We start from the raw sequence: 21,272 nt of genomic DNA, 5'->3' as shown, positions 1-21,272 counted from the left end.
AACAGCACACAAAAGTACAACTAATCCTTTTTTATTTTATTTTATTTTATTTTTTAGCGAGAGAGACACACAGACAGGAAGGGAGGGAGATAAGAAGCATCAACTCGTATTTGTGGCACTTTTAGTTGTTCATTGATTGCTTCTCATACATGCCTTGACTGGGTGGGGGTGGGGAGGGGCTCCAACTGAGCCAGTGAACCTTTGCTTAAGCCAGCGACCATGGGGTCATGTCTATGATCCCACACTCAAGCTGGCAAGGCCAAGCTCAAGCTAGTGAGACCGCACTCAAGCCAGCAACCTCAGGATTTTGAACCTGGATCCTCAACATCCCAGGTCGACACTCTATCCACTGTACCACTATTTGGTCAAGTGAGACTAATTCATTATTAAAAAATTTTTTTCTATTGATTTGAGTGGGTGGAAAGGAGTGAAAGAAAGGAGTATCAACTCATTCCACTTAGCTGTTTCATTTAGTTGTACACTCATTGATTGTATGTGTCCTGACCTGGGATCAAACCAGTGACCTTGGTGCAGCAGGATGGTGCTCTATCCACTGAACCACCTGGTCAGAGTTGAGGCTAATCCTTTGACTAAGGACTGTTGACTAAGATTTTTCAGGAGTGTCTGCTCGCTGACAGCCCAGTGACTCTCTCCATACCCAAGGCTAAGGGGTGGGCGTAGCCTTTCTCTCCACAAGTCGTATTTTAGGCATTTTTATGAGGCTACATCCTATAGGCATGGTGGATTGTTACCTCAATCTCCAGTTGCCCTTCCCTCACCAAGAATGGGGTAGCCTGACCTGTGTACACAGTAGCCTTTCCTGTGTACTTACCATGTGTGTACCAAGCACGGGACTGCCTGCTCCCCACACATAAACTTATCTCATTTGTGTACAACCCTAAGGCAAAAGTATTATTCCTTTCAACAGTGAGACCTAGAACAGTGTAGGACTTGTCCAAATTGTAGAGCTAGTTGATGGGACTGAGATCTGCATTTAGGTCTGACTGGGTCTAAAGCATTTTAATTCCTCTATGCACTAACAGAACAGGGCTCCAGGGATCATTGAAATCCCTTGTTTTCTACATGAGGAAACAGAGGGCTGGGGAGGGGAATGGCTTACTCAGTCACTGTAGTATATAATAGAGATATATTTGGTCTTTGCCCCCAGTTCCTGGCACACTCTTGTGATTTCCTGAGTGATAAGGGTACCAGGAACATCTTTTATTCTATTTATTCTTTAACTTCTGTTCCTGGCACCAGACCATTTAAGAACCTGGAAATTTCCAGAGTGGTCAGTGTCTTTTTGTATGCCAATGAGATGACAGATGGCTGGGACCCTCAGACAGGTTCAGGATGGGGGCTGGTCACCAGGAAGACCAAGACATGATTGGACGGTTGAAACTTTCAGCTTCCTACTCCATTTTTTTTTTTTTTAACAGAGAGAGAGATAGACTGGGACAGACAGACAGGAATGGAGAGATGAGAAGCATCAATCATTAGATTAGTTTTTTGTTGTGCATTGAGACACATAGTTGTTCATTGATTGCTTTCTCATATGTGCCTTGACCATGGGCCTTCAGCAGACTGAGTAACCCCTTGCTCGAGCCAGCAACATTGGGTCCAAGTTGGTGAGCTTTTGCTCAAACCAGATGAGCCCACGTTCAAGCTGGCACCACGGGGTCTCGAACCTGGGTCCTCGGCATCCCAGTTCAACGCTCTATCCACTGCACCACCGCCTGGTCAGGCTACCCCATTCTTGGTGAGGGAAGGGCAACTGGAGATTGAGGTAACAATCCACCATGCCTATAGGATGTAGCCTCATAAAAATGCCTAAAATACGACTTGTGGAGAGCTTCCACGTTGGTGAACACATGAAGGTGTTGGGAGGGTGATGAACTTAGAGAAGGCATGGAAGCTCTTCACCCCTTCCCCGTGCCTTGCCCTGTGTTCCTTTACATCAGGCTGTTCATCTGTGTCCTTTGTAATATCTCTATAATAAGCTAGTACCATCGTCCTTCACCATACCATGGTTCATTTTTTGTGGTCTTACTGTATTGTGGATTTTTAAATTGTGTGTATCTAATTTTGTATTGCAGATTTTTTGCTATATCGTGGCATTTTGCAATATATAGGTATTTCTATATATTTATTATTTTAATTATTTTTGCAGTGAAATGAGCATTTTCTAGCCTAAAAAATGAAAAACAATATAAAAAATATAAAAATATTAATTAAAATATTAAAAGAATATTAAATCAAAATAAAATACATAGCATACAGCAGATGAGTAGACAAAGACTCTCACAAATGGAAAATGTGCAGTATATTCAGCTCATGGTCATCACCTTCAGCATCGTCAGTACTGCACAGCTAATTCATTATCATCTTCATCATTCAAGTTGTAGTATATTCATTGGTGAGTATCCATAGAGAATTTTATATGTTGTTAAAATTATGTAGGTTTAAGAGTGTAGAAAGTGTTTAAGAGCATAGGAAGTGTTTATAAGAGTGTGGGAAAGGTTAATAACAGTGTGTGCAAGTTTAATAAAAATGTGGGGAAGGTTTATAGGGGCTTAAAATATATAAATAATAAAGTAAATATAAGGTCGCTGACTTTGGTCTATCACGAGGGGTTCTGGAACCTAACCCCTGCGATAGATGAGGGACCACTGTAAATGCAAGGTCAACATTATCCTGAGTTTTGTGAACAGTTCTAGCAAATTATCGAAACTGAAGAGGGGGTCATGGAAACCCTCAGTTCATAGTGAGTTGGTCAGGTGGCCTGGACTGTGAGTGGCATCTAAAGTGGAACTGAGCCCTTACTTAACCTGTGGGGTCTGTGCTGACTCTGGGCAGTGAGTATTAGAACTGAGTTAGAACAGCTCAGATAAGGGCCTAATATCCAAAATATACAGAGAACTCATAAAACTCAACAACAAACAAACAAACAATCCAATAAAAAAATGGGAAGAGGACATGAACAGACACTTCTCCCAGGAAGAAATACAAATGGCCAACAGATATATGAAAAGATGCTCATCTTCTTTAGTTATTAGAGAAATGCAAATCAAAACTGCAATGAGATACCACCTCACCCCTGTTAGATTAGTTATTATCAACAAGACAGGTAATAGCAAATGTTGGAGAGGCTGTGGAGAAAAAGGAACCCTCATACACTGTTGGTGGGAATGTAAAGTAGTACAACCATTATGGAAGAAAGTATGGTGGTTCCTCAAAAAACTGAAAATAGAACTACCTCATGACCCAGCAATTCCTCTACTGGGTATATACCCCCAAAACTCGGAAACATTGATACGTAAAGACACATGCAGCCCCATGTTCATTGCAGCATTGTTCACAGTGACCAGGACATGGAAACAACCAAAAAGCCCGTCAATAGATGACTGGATAAAGAAGATGTGGCATATATACACTATGGAATACTACTCAGCCATAAGAAATGATAACATTGGATCATTTACAGCAAAATGGTGGGATCTTGATAACATTATACGAAGTGAAATAAGTAAATCAGAAAAAACCAGGAACTGCATTATTCCATACGTAGGTGGGACATCAAAGTGAAACTAAGAGACATTGATAAGACTGTGGTGGTTACGGGGGGGAGGGGGAAAGGGAGAGGGAAAGGGGGAGGGGGAGGGGCACAAAGAAAACTAGATAGAAGGTGACAGAGGACAACTGACTTTGGGTGATGGGTATGCAACATAATTGAACGACAAGATAACCTGGACTTGTTATCTTTGAATATATGTATCCTGATTTATTGATGTTGCCCCATTAAAAAAATAAAATTATTTAAAAAAATGATTTGATCATAAAAAAAAAAAAAAGAACTGAGTTAGACTGTAGATACCCAGTTGGTAGCCTCTGAGGACTAGAGAGATGCTTGGTGTGGAAACCCCACACATTTGGTGTCAAAAAGGCAGAGTGTATAGAAAATCAGAGTTTTTCTTTTAGTCATAGAGGTTTGGACTCAGATCCAGGCTACACATCCCAGACCAGGGCTTCCTCTCTGCGACCAGGCGTTTCTTCTTCCCACACAGCCCAAGATGCCTCCCACACCCAAAACGTGTAAAAGAAGGATCCAAATAAATATTACTTTAAATAGTCCTGTGCTCTGTCAGTCTGGTTTGGCCTTCACACCATGGTCTCTGCTCATTTTCTACTAGGGTCCAGACCATGTCACTTTCAAGGAAATTGTGTGAAACTGCAGCACTAGTCTTCTGACAGAGCCTGGTCACCTCTCCCCTCCCAAAGCCGGTGAAATGACTAACTTTCTTCATTGTCCCAGCATGAAAAGCTGAGATGCAAATGACATGGGCTGGCTTTCTTTTCCTTCCTGCATTAATCGGTTTCTCGGAGATGACATCTGTCTCTGTGGAACAAGCTGGGAGCAGAGAATGTTAATCGTTCAGAGAACGAGTACCATGGCTTATTCAAAAGTTCCAGCCAAGCTTTGAAAGTGATTTGCATGAGCTATTTCAATGTTTTTTTGAGTAATATTATGTAACAGCATTGAAAAATTATCACCATGGAATGCTCACAGTGAGCAGGGCATATGTATGTATGTTTTGATCTTTTATTTAAAATGCACATATCCACATACATGTATCAGTGAACATGTCTTCAGCTGCAAGTAACAGAACATCTGATTAATAGTGTCTTCTAAAAAAATTGTTTAGCCTGACCAGGCGGTGGTGCAGTGTCAGACTGGGATGCAGAGGACCCAGGTTCGAGACCCCGAGGTCGCCAGCTTGAGCGCGGGCTCATCTGGTTTGAGCAAAAGCCCACCAACTTGAACCCAAGGTCGCTGGCTCCAGCAAGGGGTTACTTGGTCTGCTGAAGGCCCACAGTCAAGACACATTTGAGAAAGCAATCAATGAACAACTAAGGTGTTGCAACACACAATGAAAAAAACACTAATGATTTTTTTTTTTTTTTTTTGTATTTCCCTGAAGCTGGAAACGGGGAGGCAGTCAGACAGACTCCCGCATGCGCCCGACCGGGATCGACCCAGCACGCCCACCAGGGGGCGATGCTCTGCCCATCTGGGGCATCGCTCTGTCGCGACCAGAGCCACTCCAGCGCCTGGGGCAGAGGCCAAGGAGCCATCCCCAGCGCCCGTGCTATCTTTTGCTCCAATGGAGCCTCGGCTGCGAGAGGGGAAGAGACAGACAGAGAGGAAGGAGAGGGGGAGGGGTGGAGAAGCAGATGGGCGCTTCTCCTATGTGCCCTGGCCGGGAATCGAACCTGAGACTCCTGCATGCCAGGCTGATGCTCCACCACTGAGCCAACCGGCCAGGGCAAAAAACACTAATGATTGATGCTTCTCATCTCTCTCCATTCCTGTCTGTCTGTCCCTGTCTATCCCTCTCTCTGACTCACTCTCTGTCTCTGTAAAAAATAAATTTAAAAAAATTGTTTAAAATCACAGTTTACATTCAATATTATTTTGTATTAGTTTTAGGTGTATACCATAGTGGTTAGACAATCATCTACTTCACAAAGCGTTCCCCCTGATATTTCTGGTACCCACCTGGCCCCATACATAGTTATTACAACATTAAGGACTATATTCCCTGTACTGTACTTTATATCCACACGACTTTTTTTGTAACTCTCAATCTGTACTTCTTATTCCCTTCACTTTTTTTACTCAGTCCCTCAACGCCCCCCTTCCCTCTGGCGACCATTAGTTTGCTCTCTGTATCTATCTGTTTCTGTTTTGTTTGTTTGTTTATAGTGTTCTCTGAAGAACATATAATTGAAATCGTGTAAGTGAAATTGTCTTTCTCTGACTGGGTTATTTCACTTAGCATAATACCCTTTAGGTCCGTCCATGTTGTGGCAAATGGTAAAATTTCTTTCTTTTTTTATGGCCGAGTAATATTCCATTGTATATATGTACCATAGCTTTTTCATCCACTTGCCTGTTGATGGGCATCTAGGTTCCATATCTTGGCTATTGTAAATATTGCTGCAGTGAATGATTAATAGTGTCTTGAATCTTGGGTGATCAACTACTCCAGTTTGCCTGGGACTCATGGATTTCCCAGGACATGGGATTGTCAATGCTAAAACTGGGATAGTTCATGCAAACCAAGACAGTTGGTCTCTCTACTTAAATCATAAGGACATTTAATGTTCACTTGAGAAGTCCAGATGCAGGTGGTCCGAGGGTCAGTGGGGTGGCTCAAGGAAGTCATCAAGGGAGCAGCTCTTTCCTCAGTTCCCCTAGGCATCCTCAGTGGCTGCAGCAGCTTCAGGACAATGAGGGTTAACAGCTAAGACTCTAGTCATCTTTCTAGGAAGCCCTCTTAGTACACTTCCTCTTATACCTTGTTGGCCCAAAGTAGGTCTCATGGCTGCCTCTATCTGCAAGGGCACCTGGAGGAGTGGGTGCCCAGCGAAGGCAAATAAGGTTGCCATGACTAGTGCTATAAAATAACTGTGTCCCCCCTCCCTGCCAAATTCATATGTTGAAGTCTTAACCTCCAATGGGGTGGTATAGGACAGTGGTTGGCAAACCGTGGCTTGTGAACCACATGCGGCTCTTTGGCCCCTTGAGTGTGGCTCTTCCACAAAATACCACCTGCGGGCGCTACCTCGATAAGGAATGTACCTACCTATATAGTTTACGTTTAAAAAATTTGGCTCTCAAAATAAATTTCCATCGTTGTACTGTTGATATTTGGCTCTGTTAACTAATGAGTTTGTCCACCACTGGTCTAGGAAGTAGGGCCTTTGAAAGGTGATAGGTCATGAGGGTCAAGCCCTCATGAATGAGATCAGTGCCCTTTTAGAAGAGACAAGAGAGATCTTGTTCTCCAACATGGGAGGATATAGCAGAAGGCAGTTATCTGCAAGTCAAGAAGAGAGTCCTCACCAGGAACCAAATTAGCTGACACCTTAATCTTGAACTTCCTGGCCCTTCATAAATCTGAGATATTAATGTTGGCTGTTTAGCCACCGGATCTACCATATTATTGCTATAGTAACCTGACAGACTAAGATAACTGGCTTCCATCAGGGGCTGGAAACATTGCCTCTTAAACAAATCAGGGTTCTGGGAGGAAGGGGAAGGAGGAAGGTCAGTTCTGTGGGAAACCAACCATGTTGGTGGCAACTCACACAGCCACATGGGGAAGAGACACCATGTAAAGTGGTCAAGAGCACAGACTTGGGCTAAATCCCAACATCCACTTACCAGTGTAGGACTTGTGCTTGTTGCTTACTTCTATTTTATTTTCTGTAAAATGGAGATAAAAACAATACCTCTCTCATAGGACTGCTGGGAGGATTTAGATGAGTTTATGCACAGAAAGTGCCAAGGAAGTGACCGGCACATAGTAAATGCTCAACAAATGTTGACTTTTATTTCCCTTAGTGGTGGAACCGACCCCTCCATCTTCTAGAAAAATACCTGGTGTTTCATTAGACAACTTGGAGTGTGGGGGAGGGGGTGTGAGGGAGGGCAAGTTCCTTTCCTAGGGGAATGTTCAGAAACCACTAGGTCAGGGGTTGGGAACCTATGGCTGGTGAGCCAGATGTGGCTCTTTTGATGACTGCATCTGGCTCGCAGACAAATCTTTAATAAAAATAATAATAACGTTAAAAATATAAAACAGGCCCTGGCCGGTTGGCTCAGTGGTAGAGCGTCAGCCTGGCGTGCAGAGGTCCCGGGTTCGATTCCCGGCCAGGGCACACAGGAGAGCTGCCCATCTGTTTCTCCACCCCTTCCCCTCTCCTTCCTCTTTGTCTCTCTCTTCCCCTCCTGTAGCCGAGGCTCCATTGGAGCAAGGATGGCCTGGGCACCGGGGATGGTTCCTTGGCCTCTGCCCCAGGCGCTGGGGTGGCTCTGGTCGCGATGGAGCAACGCCCCGGAGGGGCAGAGCATCGCCCCCTGGTGGGCAGAGCATTGCCCCCTGGTGGGCGTGCCGGGTGGATCCCGGTAGGGTGCATGCGGGAGTCTGTCTGACTGTCTCTCCACGTTTCTAGCTTCAGAAAAATAAAAAAATAAAAATAAATAAAACATTCTCATGTATTACAATCCATTCATTTCCTACCGCTCATGTTCATGGTTGTGCGTGGCTGGAACCAATCACAGCTGTCCTCCGGAACAACACCAAATTTTTATTGGATAATATGTAAGGTACACGGGTCGTTGTATGGCTCTCACGGAATTACATTTTAAAGTATGTGGTGTTCATGGCTCTCTCAGCCAAAAAGGTTCCCGACCCCTGAACTAGGTCTTGCTCTTGCCAGCTGGGGTTTGTAAGTCAAAGACCAAAGCCTAATTGTCTGGGAACTGAGGACCCTCCTTTGGCTGCAAGGTGTTTGGAACCAGAAGAGAGAAAAAGAGAAAAGATGGGAAGCTGGCAGCATGAAAGAAACTTGAGAAAAACCACAATGTTCTCTAATGAGGATTTTTATGGAATTCTGCAGCATGACTCCTGGTGAGAACTTCAGAATTCCATTTTACTTGTTAATGTGTGGTGGATTTGGGCGTGTTTGGGAGGGCTCAAAATCACGCTGAGTGCACTTTTGAGATGAGCAAAGGGTGAGGACTGAGTGCCCCCTAGGCAAGCCTGACACACCTGGGTTACAGGTATGAAAAGAATTGGTGGAGCAGTGACTTCTGGGTAGATGTGGGCCAACATTATGCACCATTTTAGGTTCTTTCTTCGTTCTTGTTTGTATATTCTAAAATTTCTGCAGTGATCAGGGATCTCTTCTGCAATCAGATGGGAATATTATTTTAAAACTTGTATGGCCCTGGCCCGTTAGCTCAGTCAGTTAAGAGCACCATCCCAAAACAAGGTTGTGGGTTCAATCCCTGGTCAGTGCCAACACATGGGAAGCAACCAATAATGCACGACTGAGTGGGACAACAAATGAATGTTCCCCTTCCCCCTCCCGTTTCACTCCCTTCCTCTCTCTGTCTCAAAAAAATAAAAATAAAAATGAAGCCCTGGCTGGATAGCTCAGTTGATTGGAGTGTCATCCTGGAATGTGGAGGTTGCTGGTTTCATTCCTTAGTCAGGGCACATACAGGAGCAGCTTGATGTTCCTGTCTCTCACAAACAAACAAACAAACAAACAAACAAACAAAAAAACCTTTTTCATAGAGTGCTTGAAAGAATTAAATGAGCTAAGCTTATAAAGTGTTTAATCAGACTAAGCACTTACAAACATTTGGTATTATTATAATTATCCTCCTGATATTCATAAAACTTTTTTTAAGTGGGAGTAGGGGAGATAGAAAGACTCCCACACGCACCCTGACCAGGATCCACCCAGCATCCCCAACTAAAGCCAATGCTCGCAACTAAATGAGTTATCCTCAGTGCCTGGGGCCGACACTTGAACCAACTGAGCCACTGGCTGCGGGAAGGGAAGAGAGAGGGAAGGAAGAGAAAGAGGAGAAGAGAAGCAAATGGTCTCGTCCCATGCGTGCCCTGACCTGGAATCGAACCAGGGATGTTCGCACACCGGGGAAAACTCTCTATCTACCGAGCAAACCAGTCAGGGCAAAAAAAAAAAAAAAAAAAGGTTTTTATAGAGAAATATAATCTGTCAAGGTTTTTATTAAGGTTGGACATGTTAGCTTCATTTGTGAAATAAGCTGCTCGTCCAGCAGCGTTTTCTCTCTTTTTCTCCCTATTTCTTTCTAATAGTTAGTAATAATAATAATAGATACTATTTATCAAGCATTCTGCTATGTATGTCCCAGGTGTGTGCTCAGTGTTTGACATGCATAATAATCCTAGGAAGAAATACTGTTATGATTCCTATTTTACAGATGAGGAAAGCGACTCGGAGCAGTTAAATCGCTGGCTGGCTCGTGGCCCCTTTGAACTAGAGCTCTTTGGTGTCAGTACTCTCTCTTCTAACCACTGCCTGTCTCTCTTTTGTTCCTTTTGCCATCTTTCCTTCTCTCATCTCTCAAAAATTATTAATTAGGACCTGTGCCAAATCCATGTTTACAACCCTAGGTTTCTCAACTTTAGCATCACCGACACTTTGGATCGGATAATTCTCTATTGAGGGGGGCAGTGCTGCGTGTTGTAGGGTCTTGAGCAGCATCCCTGGACTCTGCCCCCTATAGGCCAGTAGCGATCCCCACACACACACCCAGTCATAACAACCAGATATGTCTCTAGACATTGTCAGATGTCCCCGGGGAGCAAATTGTCCTCATTAAGAACCAGTGATGTAGCCTGATCTGCATTCTAGGAATAGAAAAGGGTCCCCCAGTTGAACAATTGCTGATAGGAACCCATGGGAACAGTTTGTACCCTTCTGGCAACTCCCCGAGCTTATTTGAGGCAGCTGTCACCTGCTAGGACATTCCAGAACAGGACTTGACAAATGGTTGGCCTGCCTCTGACAACAGGAGATACAGGCTGAAGTGAGACGTTCCTGCCTCTTGTTTTGAGAGCTAGGACACTGGGATTAGAATGGGTAACATGGGCAATTCTTGACCAGCAAAGGGCAGGGAGCCCCACGCTGGTCCGTGGGTGACATTTCTTAATGGCCGCAATAAGCCAGGTTCTTGGCAAAGACACTGTAGAAAGAGGCAGCTCAGTAGACTCAGATGGATGACTTTCTAGTCCTGCTCCCACCCTCTCACATGCTGTGTGGACACAGTTGGGCCCTTTGAGAATATCAATGCTTCCCTCTCTCTCTTCCCACCACAGTAGGATGCTCTGTCCAAACTGGCTCATGTATCCCCTCTCTTGCTTCAATCTTCTTCATAGTATCTGACATTCTATTGTATTTGTGTTTACCTGCTATCTCCTCTGCCTAAATTTCAGCTCACGAGGGCAAGAGAAGCTGCTGCACCCCTGGAGCTATGATAGTGGCAGACACAATAAATGCTCAATAAAGACATGCAAAATAAAAGCCTATATCCCCAACACCCCTCAAGGGGAAGCAATTTGATAATATGTCTCAACAGCTGTAGACATGCCAAGCCCTTTGTACTCAGTTGTTCTACTTCTGAGATTCTATAGGCCCCACACTAAATTATCCAACATGAAGAAGAAGCCTTATGTGAGCCCATGTCTATCCTACAGTGGCTAGAATAGCATAAAAACCTGAAAAACCAGCCCTGGTTGGTTGGCTCAGTGGCAGAGCGTTGGCCCAGCATATGAATATCCTGGGTTCGGTTCCCAGTCAGAGCACACAGGAGAAGCGACCATCTGCTTCTCCACCCCTCCCCTACCCCTTCTCTTTCTCTGTTTCTCTCTTCATCTCCCAAAGCCATAGCTTGATTGATTTCAGTGCATTGGCCCTGGGCTCTGAGGATGGCTCTGTGGAGCCTCTGCCACAGGATCTAAAAATAGCTTGGTTGTGAGCATAGCCCCAAATGGGCAGAGCATTAGCCCCAGATGGGGGTTGCCAGGTGGATCCCAGTCAGAGTGCATGGAGAAGTCTGTCTCTCTATCTTCCCTCCTCTCACTTGGAAAAGAAAAGAAAGAAAAAAAACCTTGAAAAAGCTACCTAAGTAATTAAGATGCAGGTATAATTAAAACAGACCTGATAAATCTACTTGGCAAAATTCCAGGCAGCCAAATATTGTTTACAGTAAGATGAGTTAATATTGTAGCATGCACACAAAAAATTACCCTACATAATGTAAAATTGTTCATGCAACACAATTACTGAGATTATGGGAGTGAACATCCTTTCACACTATTGGTGGGCAATTTGAAAATTGCTGTTAAAATGCATGTGTCTGTGTTACACAACCCAGCGATTACATTTCTAAGAATTTATTTTTCTAGGAATTAATCCTATAAATGCATCAGGAAACAACCCAGATGTCTATGAATAGGGGAATAGTTAAATAAATCACTGTATATCAACACAATGGAATAATATACAGACATTACAAATGAGATTTGCATTACTGATGTAGAAAGACACTCAAGATATATAAGTAAGTGAAAAAATTGCAAAATGTTTCTGTATAATAATGATATAAGCATAAACATTTTTTAAAGTCTGGAGGAATATATACTAAACTGTTTAAAATAGTTATCTCTAAACAATGGAGATTCTCTCTGTCAACGCTGTGAATTTCTGTAATGTTTAAAAATTTTAACAACAAGCTGATAAAAGAATATACACTGAACCTGCCATATGAGCTTCAAGCAAACAGAAGCTGGTCCCATGAAGACTGGGAGGACTAACAAGGTGTCATTAATAGTGTTGGGTCATTTCTAAACAGTGAGATAATGGGCAATGTTTGTTTCTCTTTTGCGGGAAACCATCTGTAAAGAGCACGTGTAGCCTTGGCAAAGGCCAGCCTCCTCCCTGCAACTCTCTTTGTCGAAACTGGGGTGGTGCTCAGGGTGCAGGATGTTTTCCCATGTAACCTGCTGTTGTGCGGTGTCCTGTGTCCCCAGGATGGATGACATTCAGCTGTGCAACGACATCATGGACCTGAAGCAGGAGCTGCAGAACCTGGTCGCCATCCCAGGTAAACGTTTGGGGCTACAGCTGCTCAGCGCCCCCGCCTGCCCCCTCTGCAGGGCAGGAAGACCGTGTGCATCTGCTCCCCTTTCAACGCTGTGCTCCCGGATCACGTGATTCAGACACAACGCTGTGTCAGGCAGACCCGGGTTCAAGTCTTCATTCTGGCCACCTCCTTGACCTTGAGCAAATCACTTTATCTCACTGAGGCTCAATTTCCCTTCCTCTGAAATTAGAGTGGAAATAGTAATAGTACCTAATTCATTGGGTATAATAAGTCTCACTGTGGTAAATGAAACAATGCAAGCCATGTGCTTAGCTTGATATCTGGTTCAAAGTAAGAGTCCAGTAAGTATTAGCAATTATCACTATTATTAGCCAGCTTGGGAATGGGTAGAGTATGATGGTTACAAGCTGACTTTGGGGTCAAACCTAGATCTGTCACTTATTAATGACATGACCTTGGGTAAGTTTGGTTACTTCACTAAAACTCAATTTCTTCATCTGTAAACTGGGACAGCAGTGCTATCTACCTCACAGAATTGTTGTGGAATGAATGAAAGGAAAAATCATAAAGTGCTTAGCATAGTTCCCATCCTGTAGTAAGTGTTTAATAAATTATTGCCATTATTATTATTATTATTAACCAAACACACTCTACCCATCCTTCAGGTCATAGCTCATTTGGCCCCTTCTCCCACGAAAGCCTTCCCTGCCCACCCAGACCGGGTTAGGTGCCCTCCAGCAGGTTACTCTTACCTAAGTCCTTATCAAATAATTGCCTGTTGACTCGTATATGTCCATCTGTAGACTCCATGCTCCTTGAGGGCAGACATGCAGGCCTGGTAGGTGCTAAGAGAAAGCTTTATTTATTTATTTATTTTTTAAAAATTTTTTATTTATTTATTCATTTTTTGTTTTTAGAGAGGAGAGGGAGAGACAGAGAGAGAGAGAAAGAGAGAGAGGAGAGACAGAGAGAGAGAAGGGGGGAGGAGCTGGAAGCATCAACTCCCATATGTGCCTTGACCAGGCAAGCCCAGGGTTTTGAACTGGCGACCTCAGCATTTCCAGGTCGACGCTTTATCCACTGTGCCACCACAGGTCAGGCCGAGAAAGCTTTATTGAAGAAACAAACATAAGTCTGTCTCAAGAATCTTGCCTTGGCTTTGACAGGGAGCAACACAGGTCAGATAAGCACCCCTGTTATTGTTTACTTTAACATTTTTGTCATTCTGTTAGTTCACTGGGTATGTCTCAAGAGGCTGCATTGCTGCTAGGTGCTTAGGCGTTCGGTAATGAACAGAAAATGACTCCCTACTTTAAGGAGCTCACAAGCCAGTAGACAGCCTGACATCCAGTGGAAACCTGTCATTGAATAGAAGTGCAGCACAACTCATTTTAGAGCAGGGCATTGCACTGGGGACATTTAGGGCTGAATAATTCTCTGTTAGGACATGGGGGCTGTCCTGTGTGTTGTAGAATTTAGCAGCATACCTGGCCTCTACTCAATACATGTCAGTAGCATTTCCCTCCTTCCCAGTTGTGACAACCCAGAATGCCTCCAGATGTTGCCAAATATCTCCTGGCCTGCGGTGGGGGTGGGATAGGCAAATTGCCCCCTGCCGAAGAACCACTACTTTAGAGTCCACTGATCTGGGTTTGAATCCAGGAGATACTGGCAGGAAAGGTATGTGGCACACACAAGCAGGTGAGCTGCATTGGCCGGTGGCATGGAGACTTGGGTAAGTGACTGGTTTGTAAGCTGGTACAGACCGCTTGGAGTAGGCACCTTCTCCTGTGAGTTGCTGGGAGGGGCTGCATGAGTGGAGGGCTGCAGCCTGGTACCTGGGAAGCTGGGGGGGTGCCTGAACCGGGAAGAGATAGGGTGACTAGCTTGGGCAGGAAGGTTGTCATTTCCTTGGGGGACTGCAAGTCATGACGGGTCTCTTGAGAGAGCTGAGAGGGCAGGGCACTCTGGCAAGTCTGTGGGCACTGTGTTAACTTACTTGCTGAAAGCTGGGAGGCACTCAGTGACACTGATGAGCGATTTGGGGAACCCCATCCATAGGACCCACCGTGGGAGGAGTGATGCTGCCATTGTCAGTGTAGCAATGGCCAGGGATCCAGATGTTAGAATTTCTACCCACTTCTTCCCGTCCCTTCTGGTTGATGGGAGAAGTCGATTTTCTCTCTTATCCAAATACTATATTCTTTCTGGCTTTGATTTGGTCTCCAAACCTAGAGGAAATTGCCAATGCCTGTCCTAGGCAGGCAGGCAGGCAGGACAAGCTGGCTCATGTTTTTTATCTTCTGAAGGGGTCTGAGCAGAAGGAGTAGAGGTGGGTTTATGTTTCTGCCCTCCTATAGTGTCCTCAGTCCTCGTTCCCAGCCCTGGTTCTTTTGTTCTCTCTTTGGCATTCTAGCCTTTGGCACTTGGGAAAGGACTAATGCCATCAGCATGGAAGGTTCTCATAGGACAGACTGGTTTGCTGTCGCTATGGAGTATTTCCCTCCCAGCACCCCCACCAAGCCCTCCTCACTCTCTGCCTTCTTTGGCAAGACCCCCCCTTGGTACATCATTATCATTTACGGAGCACTCACCACATCCGAGCTCAGAGCTAAGCCATTTACTAACATCGCTGCATTTAAGCCTCCCTGGCTTTATTTGACAGAGAAAGAAACAGAAGCCTGAAGAGGTCAGGTTGCTTCTCCAAGTTCACCCAGCCAGTGAGATAGTAGATACAGGATTCTGAGCCTGGCCCCCCTGACTCAAGTGCTTTCAACGGTTTCACCGAAGTGTTTCTTTGCTGATGTTTTCTTCTTCCCAGAAAAAGAAAAAACCAAGCTGCAGAAGCAGAGAGAGGATGAGCTAATCCAGAAGATCCACAGGCTGGTGCAGAAGAGAGACTTCCTGGTGGACGATGCAGAGGTTGAGCGGCTCAGGTGAGTGGGCAGTGTGTCCCCGTGGACCCGGCTGCTGGAGCACAGCCCTCAGCTTCCTCACAAGCCTGTTGTCTGCTCCTGGGACCCACAGCCTTGCCTCACAGGCACGGCCTTCCCAGATGCCCAAGCTCTGAATCCAAATGAACCCCAGCCTTCTGGCCTAAAAACCCATTTCGCATTCAAGAGAAACTCAAATCTAGCTCCCAACAGTCTTGCAAAGGCCTGTAGATCTTAAGTGAATGTTATTTAAGGAAGTGTGTAGGGAGAAATTATATCACATAACACACAGGGGTGCTTCCTACCCCTTCTCTTCAATGAACTTTCTCTCCACTCATCAAGGCAACTTCCAGAAACTTCTGTTGGTTCCCACAGAACCTCGGCCCCTCGTACTGACTTGCTTCCTTCCCTGCCCTGCCCGCTTCCCGACGCTGTTCTTCCCTTTCCCCTCTCACTGGTGGCTCCAGCGCCCCTTCAGGATCTCCTGTTTGCAGATGCACCCACCACCTGGATCCGGACAGCCAGGGGCCCCGGAGCCGTGGCACACTTGAAGGCCCTGAAGGAGGCCGGGCTCAGGAAACGTGAATGTTGATTCTTGGATATCTTTGTCCTAGAGCAAGGCCTTTGGAGCTCTCCACAAGGAGAGGGGCTCCCAGGGCCTCCTCAACCTCAAAGAGCAACTTCGTCATTATTCCCTGTGTCCTCCTGGGATGTAGCTTGCCTAGCTCCACCAGGCATGGCCCACTGCCTTGGCTCCTGGTGACCCTTAGAAGAGCTGAGGTGACATGCCCTCTGAGACCTGCCATGTATCGCATGGAAGCACAGGTGTCTAGGGTGACTTAAAGGTATAGAGTGAGGTGACTTAAAGTGAGGTGACTGAACCCCTAGCAGGGAGACTGGGTCCTATGATGGTCTTGTCTCTTCCCTGGGGTCTCACCCATGCTCTGGGTAGGCATTTTCTCCATTGTTGATATGTGTCTGCTTCAGAGCAGGTTTATCAAACACAATATACAAATACCATACACACATAACAGAGAAAACATGCATACCATCCACACGTAACACACAACATACATGTATTCCCCATATAGAACACACAGCAGCATACATGTACCATCCATACATAGTACACAACATATATGCACCATCCACAAAGCTTGTTACACGGTCCCACACACTTAACTTCTTGCCTCATTTTATCAGTTCCTTGATGTTTTCTTTGCTTATGCTACTTTTGTCTTTATACATCTGTATTCACAGGGAGCAAGAAGAAGACAAGGAAATGGCGGATTTCCTGAGAATCAAGTTAAAACCTCTAGACAAAGTAACCAAATCGCCAGCCAGTGAGTGCATACATTATTTCTTCCCCTCCCATCCAAGAGTAAAGAAAATGGGAAAGGGGTCTCGGATCCAGAGAAGGCACAACAAAATATATACTTATTAGCGATCGAACTTGTGCACGGATGGCGGTAGGCAGGGCAGCTTCATCATTGTTAGTCTGTGCAGTTGCTCAGGGCCCCATGCCTAGAAGGCTACTCTGATTGCATCAATGTTCAGCTATTCCTGTCTTAAAATTCTTAAGAATTTTGAAACAAGGTGCCTTACATTTTTATTATGCATTGGATTCTGAAAACTATGTAACTATTTCTGGCAGCAGCTGTCATTCTCTAATCACATAGTTTGGTGCATTTCATGGAAGGAGCTGGGTGGTCACTGAGGCAAGAAGGTGGGAACTGAGGCTCAGGGAGCTCTGGTCTCTCTTGGACTTGGAATTTCTAAGGCAGTGGAGCCAAACTCAGGCTTCTCAGAATATTAGCCTCACAAGATACTCAGAGAATAAAGGGGTTTTGTGTGAAATAAGTTTGGGAAATGCTGCATATTTGGCTCTCTATAGGGACGATCCTGTTTCATTAGCATATTAAACAATTAATGCGTCCTGCTGTCAAGGAACTGTCTTCTCTTTGTTGATCCGGTGAGGCTGCTATCAGTTATAAGAAATGGATGCCCGATTCAAACTGTCCCTAGCAATAAAGGAAATTTGGAAGAAGAGCAACAAGAACTAGGGCTTCAGAGATCAGACACTGTTAGAAAGCTGCTTTCCTTCCATTTTTCATCTATGCCCCTCTTTGTATATTAGCTTCATTTTCTCCTGCTACACCTGTCTTCCCCGGGGGCCAGAACTCCAAAACAGGATGCCAGTCGACAGCGGCAAGGCAGCACCACAGATTCTCTCTCCTGGGATCTAACTATACAAACCTCAGGGAAAGATTCGAACTGGCATTTCTTGGATCACATTCCCACCTCCTAGGCCCATCACTGTTATCAAGAGGCTGAGATACTGTGATTGGCCAGATCTGGGTCACATATCCCCTCCTATAATAGCCACACAGACACGAACTGTTATCAGAGTAAAAGGGGCTAGAAATCTTGCTAGGAAGACAAGACTCAAAAATTGCCACTGTGAACTGTATCTGCAAACCCAGTTTCCTTTGATCAAGCATTAACAGCCCGTGAAAACATAGTTGTACAGTGACAGAATAAAGAAAGAGAAGAACCCGGGTTCGATTCCCGGCCAGGGCACACGGGAGAAGCGCCCATTTGCTTCTCCACCCCTCCGCCGCGCTTTCCTCTCTGTCTCTCTCTTCTCCTCCCGCAGCCAAGGCTCCATTGGAGCAAAGATGGCCAGGGCGCTGGGGATGGCTCTGTGGCCTCTGCCTCAGGCGCTAGAGTGGCTCTGGTCGCAACATGGCGACGCCCAGGATGGGCAGAGCATCGCCCCCTGGTGGGCAGAGCGTAGCCCCTGGTGGGCGTGCTGGGTGGATCCCGGTCGGGTGCATGCGGGAGTCTGTCTGACTGTCTCTCCCTGTTTCCAGCTTCAGAAAAATGAAAAAAAATAAAAAAATAAAAAAAAAAAGAGAAGAGCCGTGGTCCCTTCTCCCTAAAATTACATGGTACCTGGCACTTGGTCCCTGGTGCCTGTGTCAATCCAGCATCCTCAGTGGACTGTCCCTCCCAGAAAATGGAAATTGAAAAAACTCCACTTAACACTGTGAGGAAGGAATAAGGAAACCTGCTTTCTGTGGAGGGTTGTAGATAGAAAAAAAAATTCTGGCAAGAAATCAAAACACCCCAAGCCCACACCACATTCCAGGGGCCAAGGGTGGGGGTCAAATGTATACTACTTAACTGGTGCTGAAAACCCAAGTTGAAAAATTAAAATTCATCTAAAACCAGTAAAATCTCTGGGACCCCAGCAAAGCAAATGCAAAATTGCTTAATAGGGACCCTTCAGCATTCCATAATACACAGTTCACAGATAAAACAGCCCCATGAAGATAAGCTCTCAATAAAAATGTAAAACCAATAAATAATTAAACCGTCATGAAAGAAGAAAAGAGAATGTTTGTTCTCCCAAGAACTATAAATAACAACGATCTAAAGAAGAAAATAAATATATTTAAAATTATTAAAACAATAAGCAAAGAAATACAACACCAAATGAAAGAGCAGAATGCTGTGGAAAAGAATAGGCAGATTTGCAAACACATAGCTTTCTAAAAAGTTATTGTTACTGAAGTAAAACCCAATGGATTAAATATAGAAATACAGTTGAAGTAAGGGTTTATAAATTGGAAAACGGAACTGAGGAAATTACCCAGAATGCAGCACAGACACAAAAAAATATGAAAAATATGAAAGAGAAGTAATAAAATATGTAAGATAGACTAAGAAGGCCCAGCTTACATTTAATAGGCATTCCAGAAGAAGAGATAATAGAAAATGAGTGGTGGAGGTGTCTGAAAGGCTAACGAATGAGCACTTTCCAGAATTAAAAGACATGAGCCCTCAGATTGAAGTGACTTGAATAAAATGCCCAGTTATTCATTCACCAAATACTTCTTGAATGCCAGACCCTGTGATAGGCTTGGAAGATACAGTAGAAAGGAGAACTGAATAGGATAAAGATTTAAAGGCTATGACTAGAAGTTGAGGACTGAAAGCCAGTTAACCCACAAGAAAGTGGGAACAGTCAGTATGACCATATGAAATGCATGCCAGAAAAACTAGATAGATAGATAGATAGATAGATAGATAGATAGATAGATAGATGATAGATAGATAGATAGATAGGTAGATAGATAGATAGATAGATAGATAGATAGATAGATAGATAGATATGAAATGCATGCCAGCTCTCCATACCACTTGATCTGTGGAGTTGAAGCAAGGCCTGGCCAGGAGTTGGGGTGGGACTGGGGCTGTAGATGGTCAGGGCTTTCCATACCTCACTTCTCCCTCTCTCCCTTCTTCTCTCTCTTTCTCTGTGTTCCTACCCTGCTGCAGGCTCTCGAGCTGAGAAGAAAGCAGAGCCCCCACCTAGCAAGCCCACGGTGGCCAAGACGGGGCTGGCACTCATCAAGGACTGCTGTGGGGCCACCCAGTGCAGTATCATGTAGCCCTCATGTGGGGTGCCCCCGGGGCCATGGGGAACCCCCTCCCATCCACTTGTCTTCATAGCCCCCATTTCACTGGGGCTCAAGAGCTCCCAGAGGTGGAAGGGGTTGAAGGCAAGCCTGTGACTGCCACCAGGGGCCGCGGGCACAGAGGGCGGGCCCGGCCGCCCTGTATAGAGTGTAGCAATAGGGAGTCCCTCACTGTCGCATGGCCCTCCCCAGAGCATGCCAAACCCAGGAGTCTGTCTCACTGTTTTTCCAACCACCAGGAAAGGTCCTTCCTTAAAAAAGTATATCTCCACTTCTATCTAGCTGTATCTAATCCACCACGCGAATGACTTGGGAGAGGGGCATGATCCCCAGGTGTGTATAGTGTGACTTTTCAACAGTCTAGCACCATGTTGGATACATCCCCCATCTACCCTCCTAGCTCTACTGTCAGGCCTACCCTAAGGGGCACAGCTCCTGTCCCCCGTCTGCCCTTTTTCCAGGGGCTGTGCCCTGGAGGGCTCCACACAGCCTACATACCTTGGAGACACAGGGGGCCCATCTGTAAAGAGTGAGCTTGTGTGTGGTGTCATGGTCACATCTCTGGTTTACTGCCCTCCCGTGTCTGGGCACCGGTCACACCGGGAGCATGTCCGTTCGCTCTTGGTTCTTCTTTCCCGTGCAGTGGCTGCCTCAGGTATGTGGGGCATAGGGGACAGGGGCCTGGGCTGGAGCACACCCAGTGCATGGAAGAGGTAGCAGAACGCTGCAGGCTCGACACCCAGGCAAGGGGGAGACAAGCTGGGGACCCAGAGCAGATGCTGACCCAGGCGCTCGGCCCACACTCCAGGGGCCACCGGATGCAGTGTCAGCGGGACCCCACTCACCAGCCTAACACACAGACCTCCGTAAACAGCAGCGGCAGGCGGGAGGGGCGGCCTGACCCAACCGTGTCCCATCATTTGGTGGTGTATTTTAACCAGCCTAACAATTCCACCTGTGTAACTTGATGTATATACGCTACAGCCAGCTCGGCACAGCCCGTGTGACCTCTCTGTACGTTGTGTCGTGACCGGCCTCAGTAGTTAGCATAACTCGAGATTTGCTGATGTTCAATCATACATCGAAGAAAATAAAAATGGAAACCACGTACACAGCATTTTTAAAGGTTTTACTTTTTCCTTGACTATGGAAGTAATCCATGTACATAGTAAGTCACTTTAAAAGTATAGAGAGTTGAAAGTATAGAAAGTAGAAGGAACTTTTTTTGGGGGGTTTGGGTTCCTTTTTTTAACTCCCCTAATTCCTTCAATTAAAGACCACTCTGACATTTTGGGTTATTTCCTTTCAGTTTTTTTAATGCATTTTTTTTTATGGTTGGCATCATAC

At 45.3% G+C, this 21,272-nt stretch overlaps 1 protein-coding gene across 1 annotated transcript in view; it reads left to right on the top strand.

The window, feature by feature from the left end:
- BMERB1 (bMERB domain containing 1) overlaps positions 1–21,035 on the top strand; it is a 117,108-nt gene extending 96,073 nt beyond the window's left edge. The window contains exons 3-6 of the mRNA XM_066274786.1: positions 12,435–12,508; positions 15,330–15,444; positions 16,702–16,784; positions 19,786–21,035. Of these exons, the coding sequence (XP_066130883.1) occupies positions 12,435–12,508; positions 15,330–15,444; positions 16,702–16,784; positions 19,786–19,898 (385 nt within the window). The 3' untranslated portion in view covers positions 19,899–21,035. The remainder of the gene's footprint in view (positions 1–12,434; positions 12,509–15,329; positions 15,445–16,701; positions 16,785–19,785) is intronic.
- Positions 21,036–21,272: the final 237 nt, after the last annotated feature.

The sequence above is a fragment of the Saccopteryx bilineata genome, chromosome 4 (assembly GCF_036850765.1).
Source record: "Saccopteryx bilineata isolate mSacBil1 chromosome 4, mSacBil1_pri_phased_curated, whole genome shotgun sequence".
Taxonomy (NCBI): domain Eukaryota; kingdom Metazoa; phylum Chordata; class Mammalia; order Chiroptera; family Emballonuridae; genus Saccopteryx; species Saccopteryx bilineata.
The sequence above is the reverse complement of the archived record's forward strand: the minus strand, read 5'-3'. Positions and strand labels throughout refer to the sequence as shown.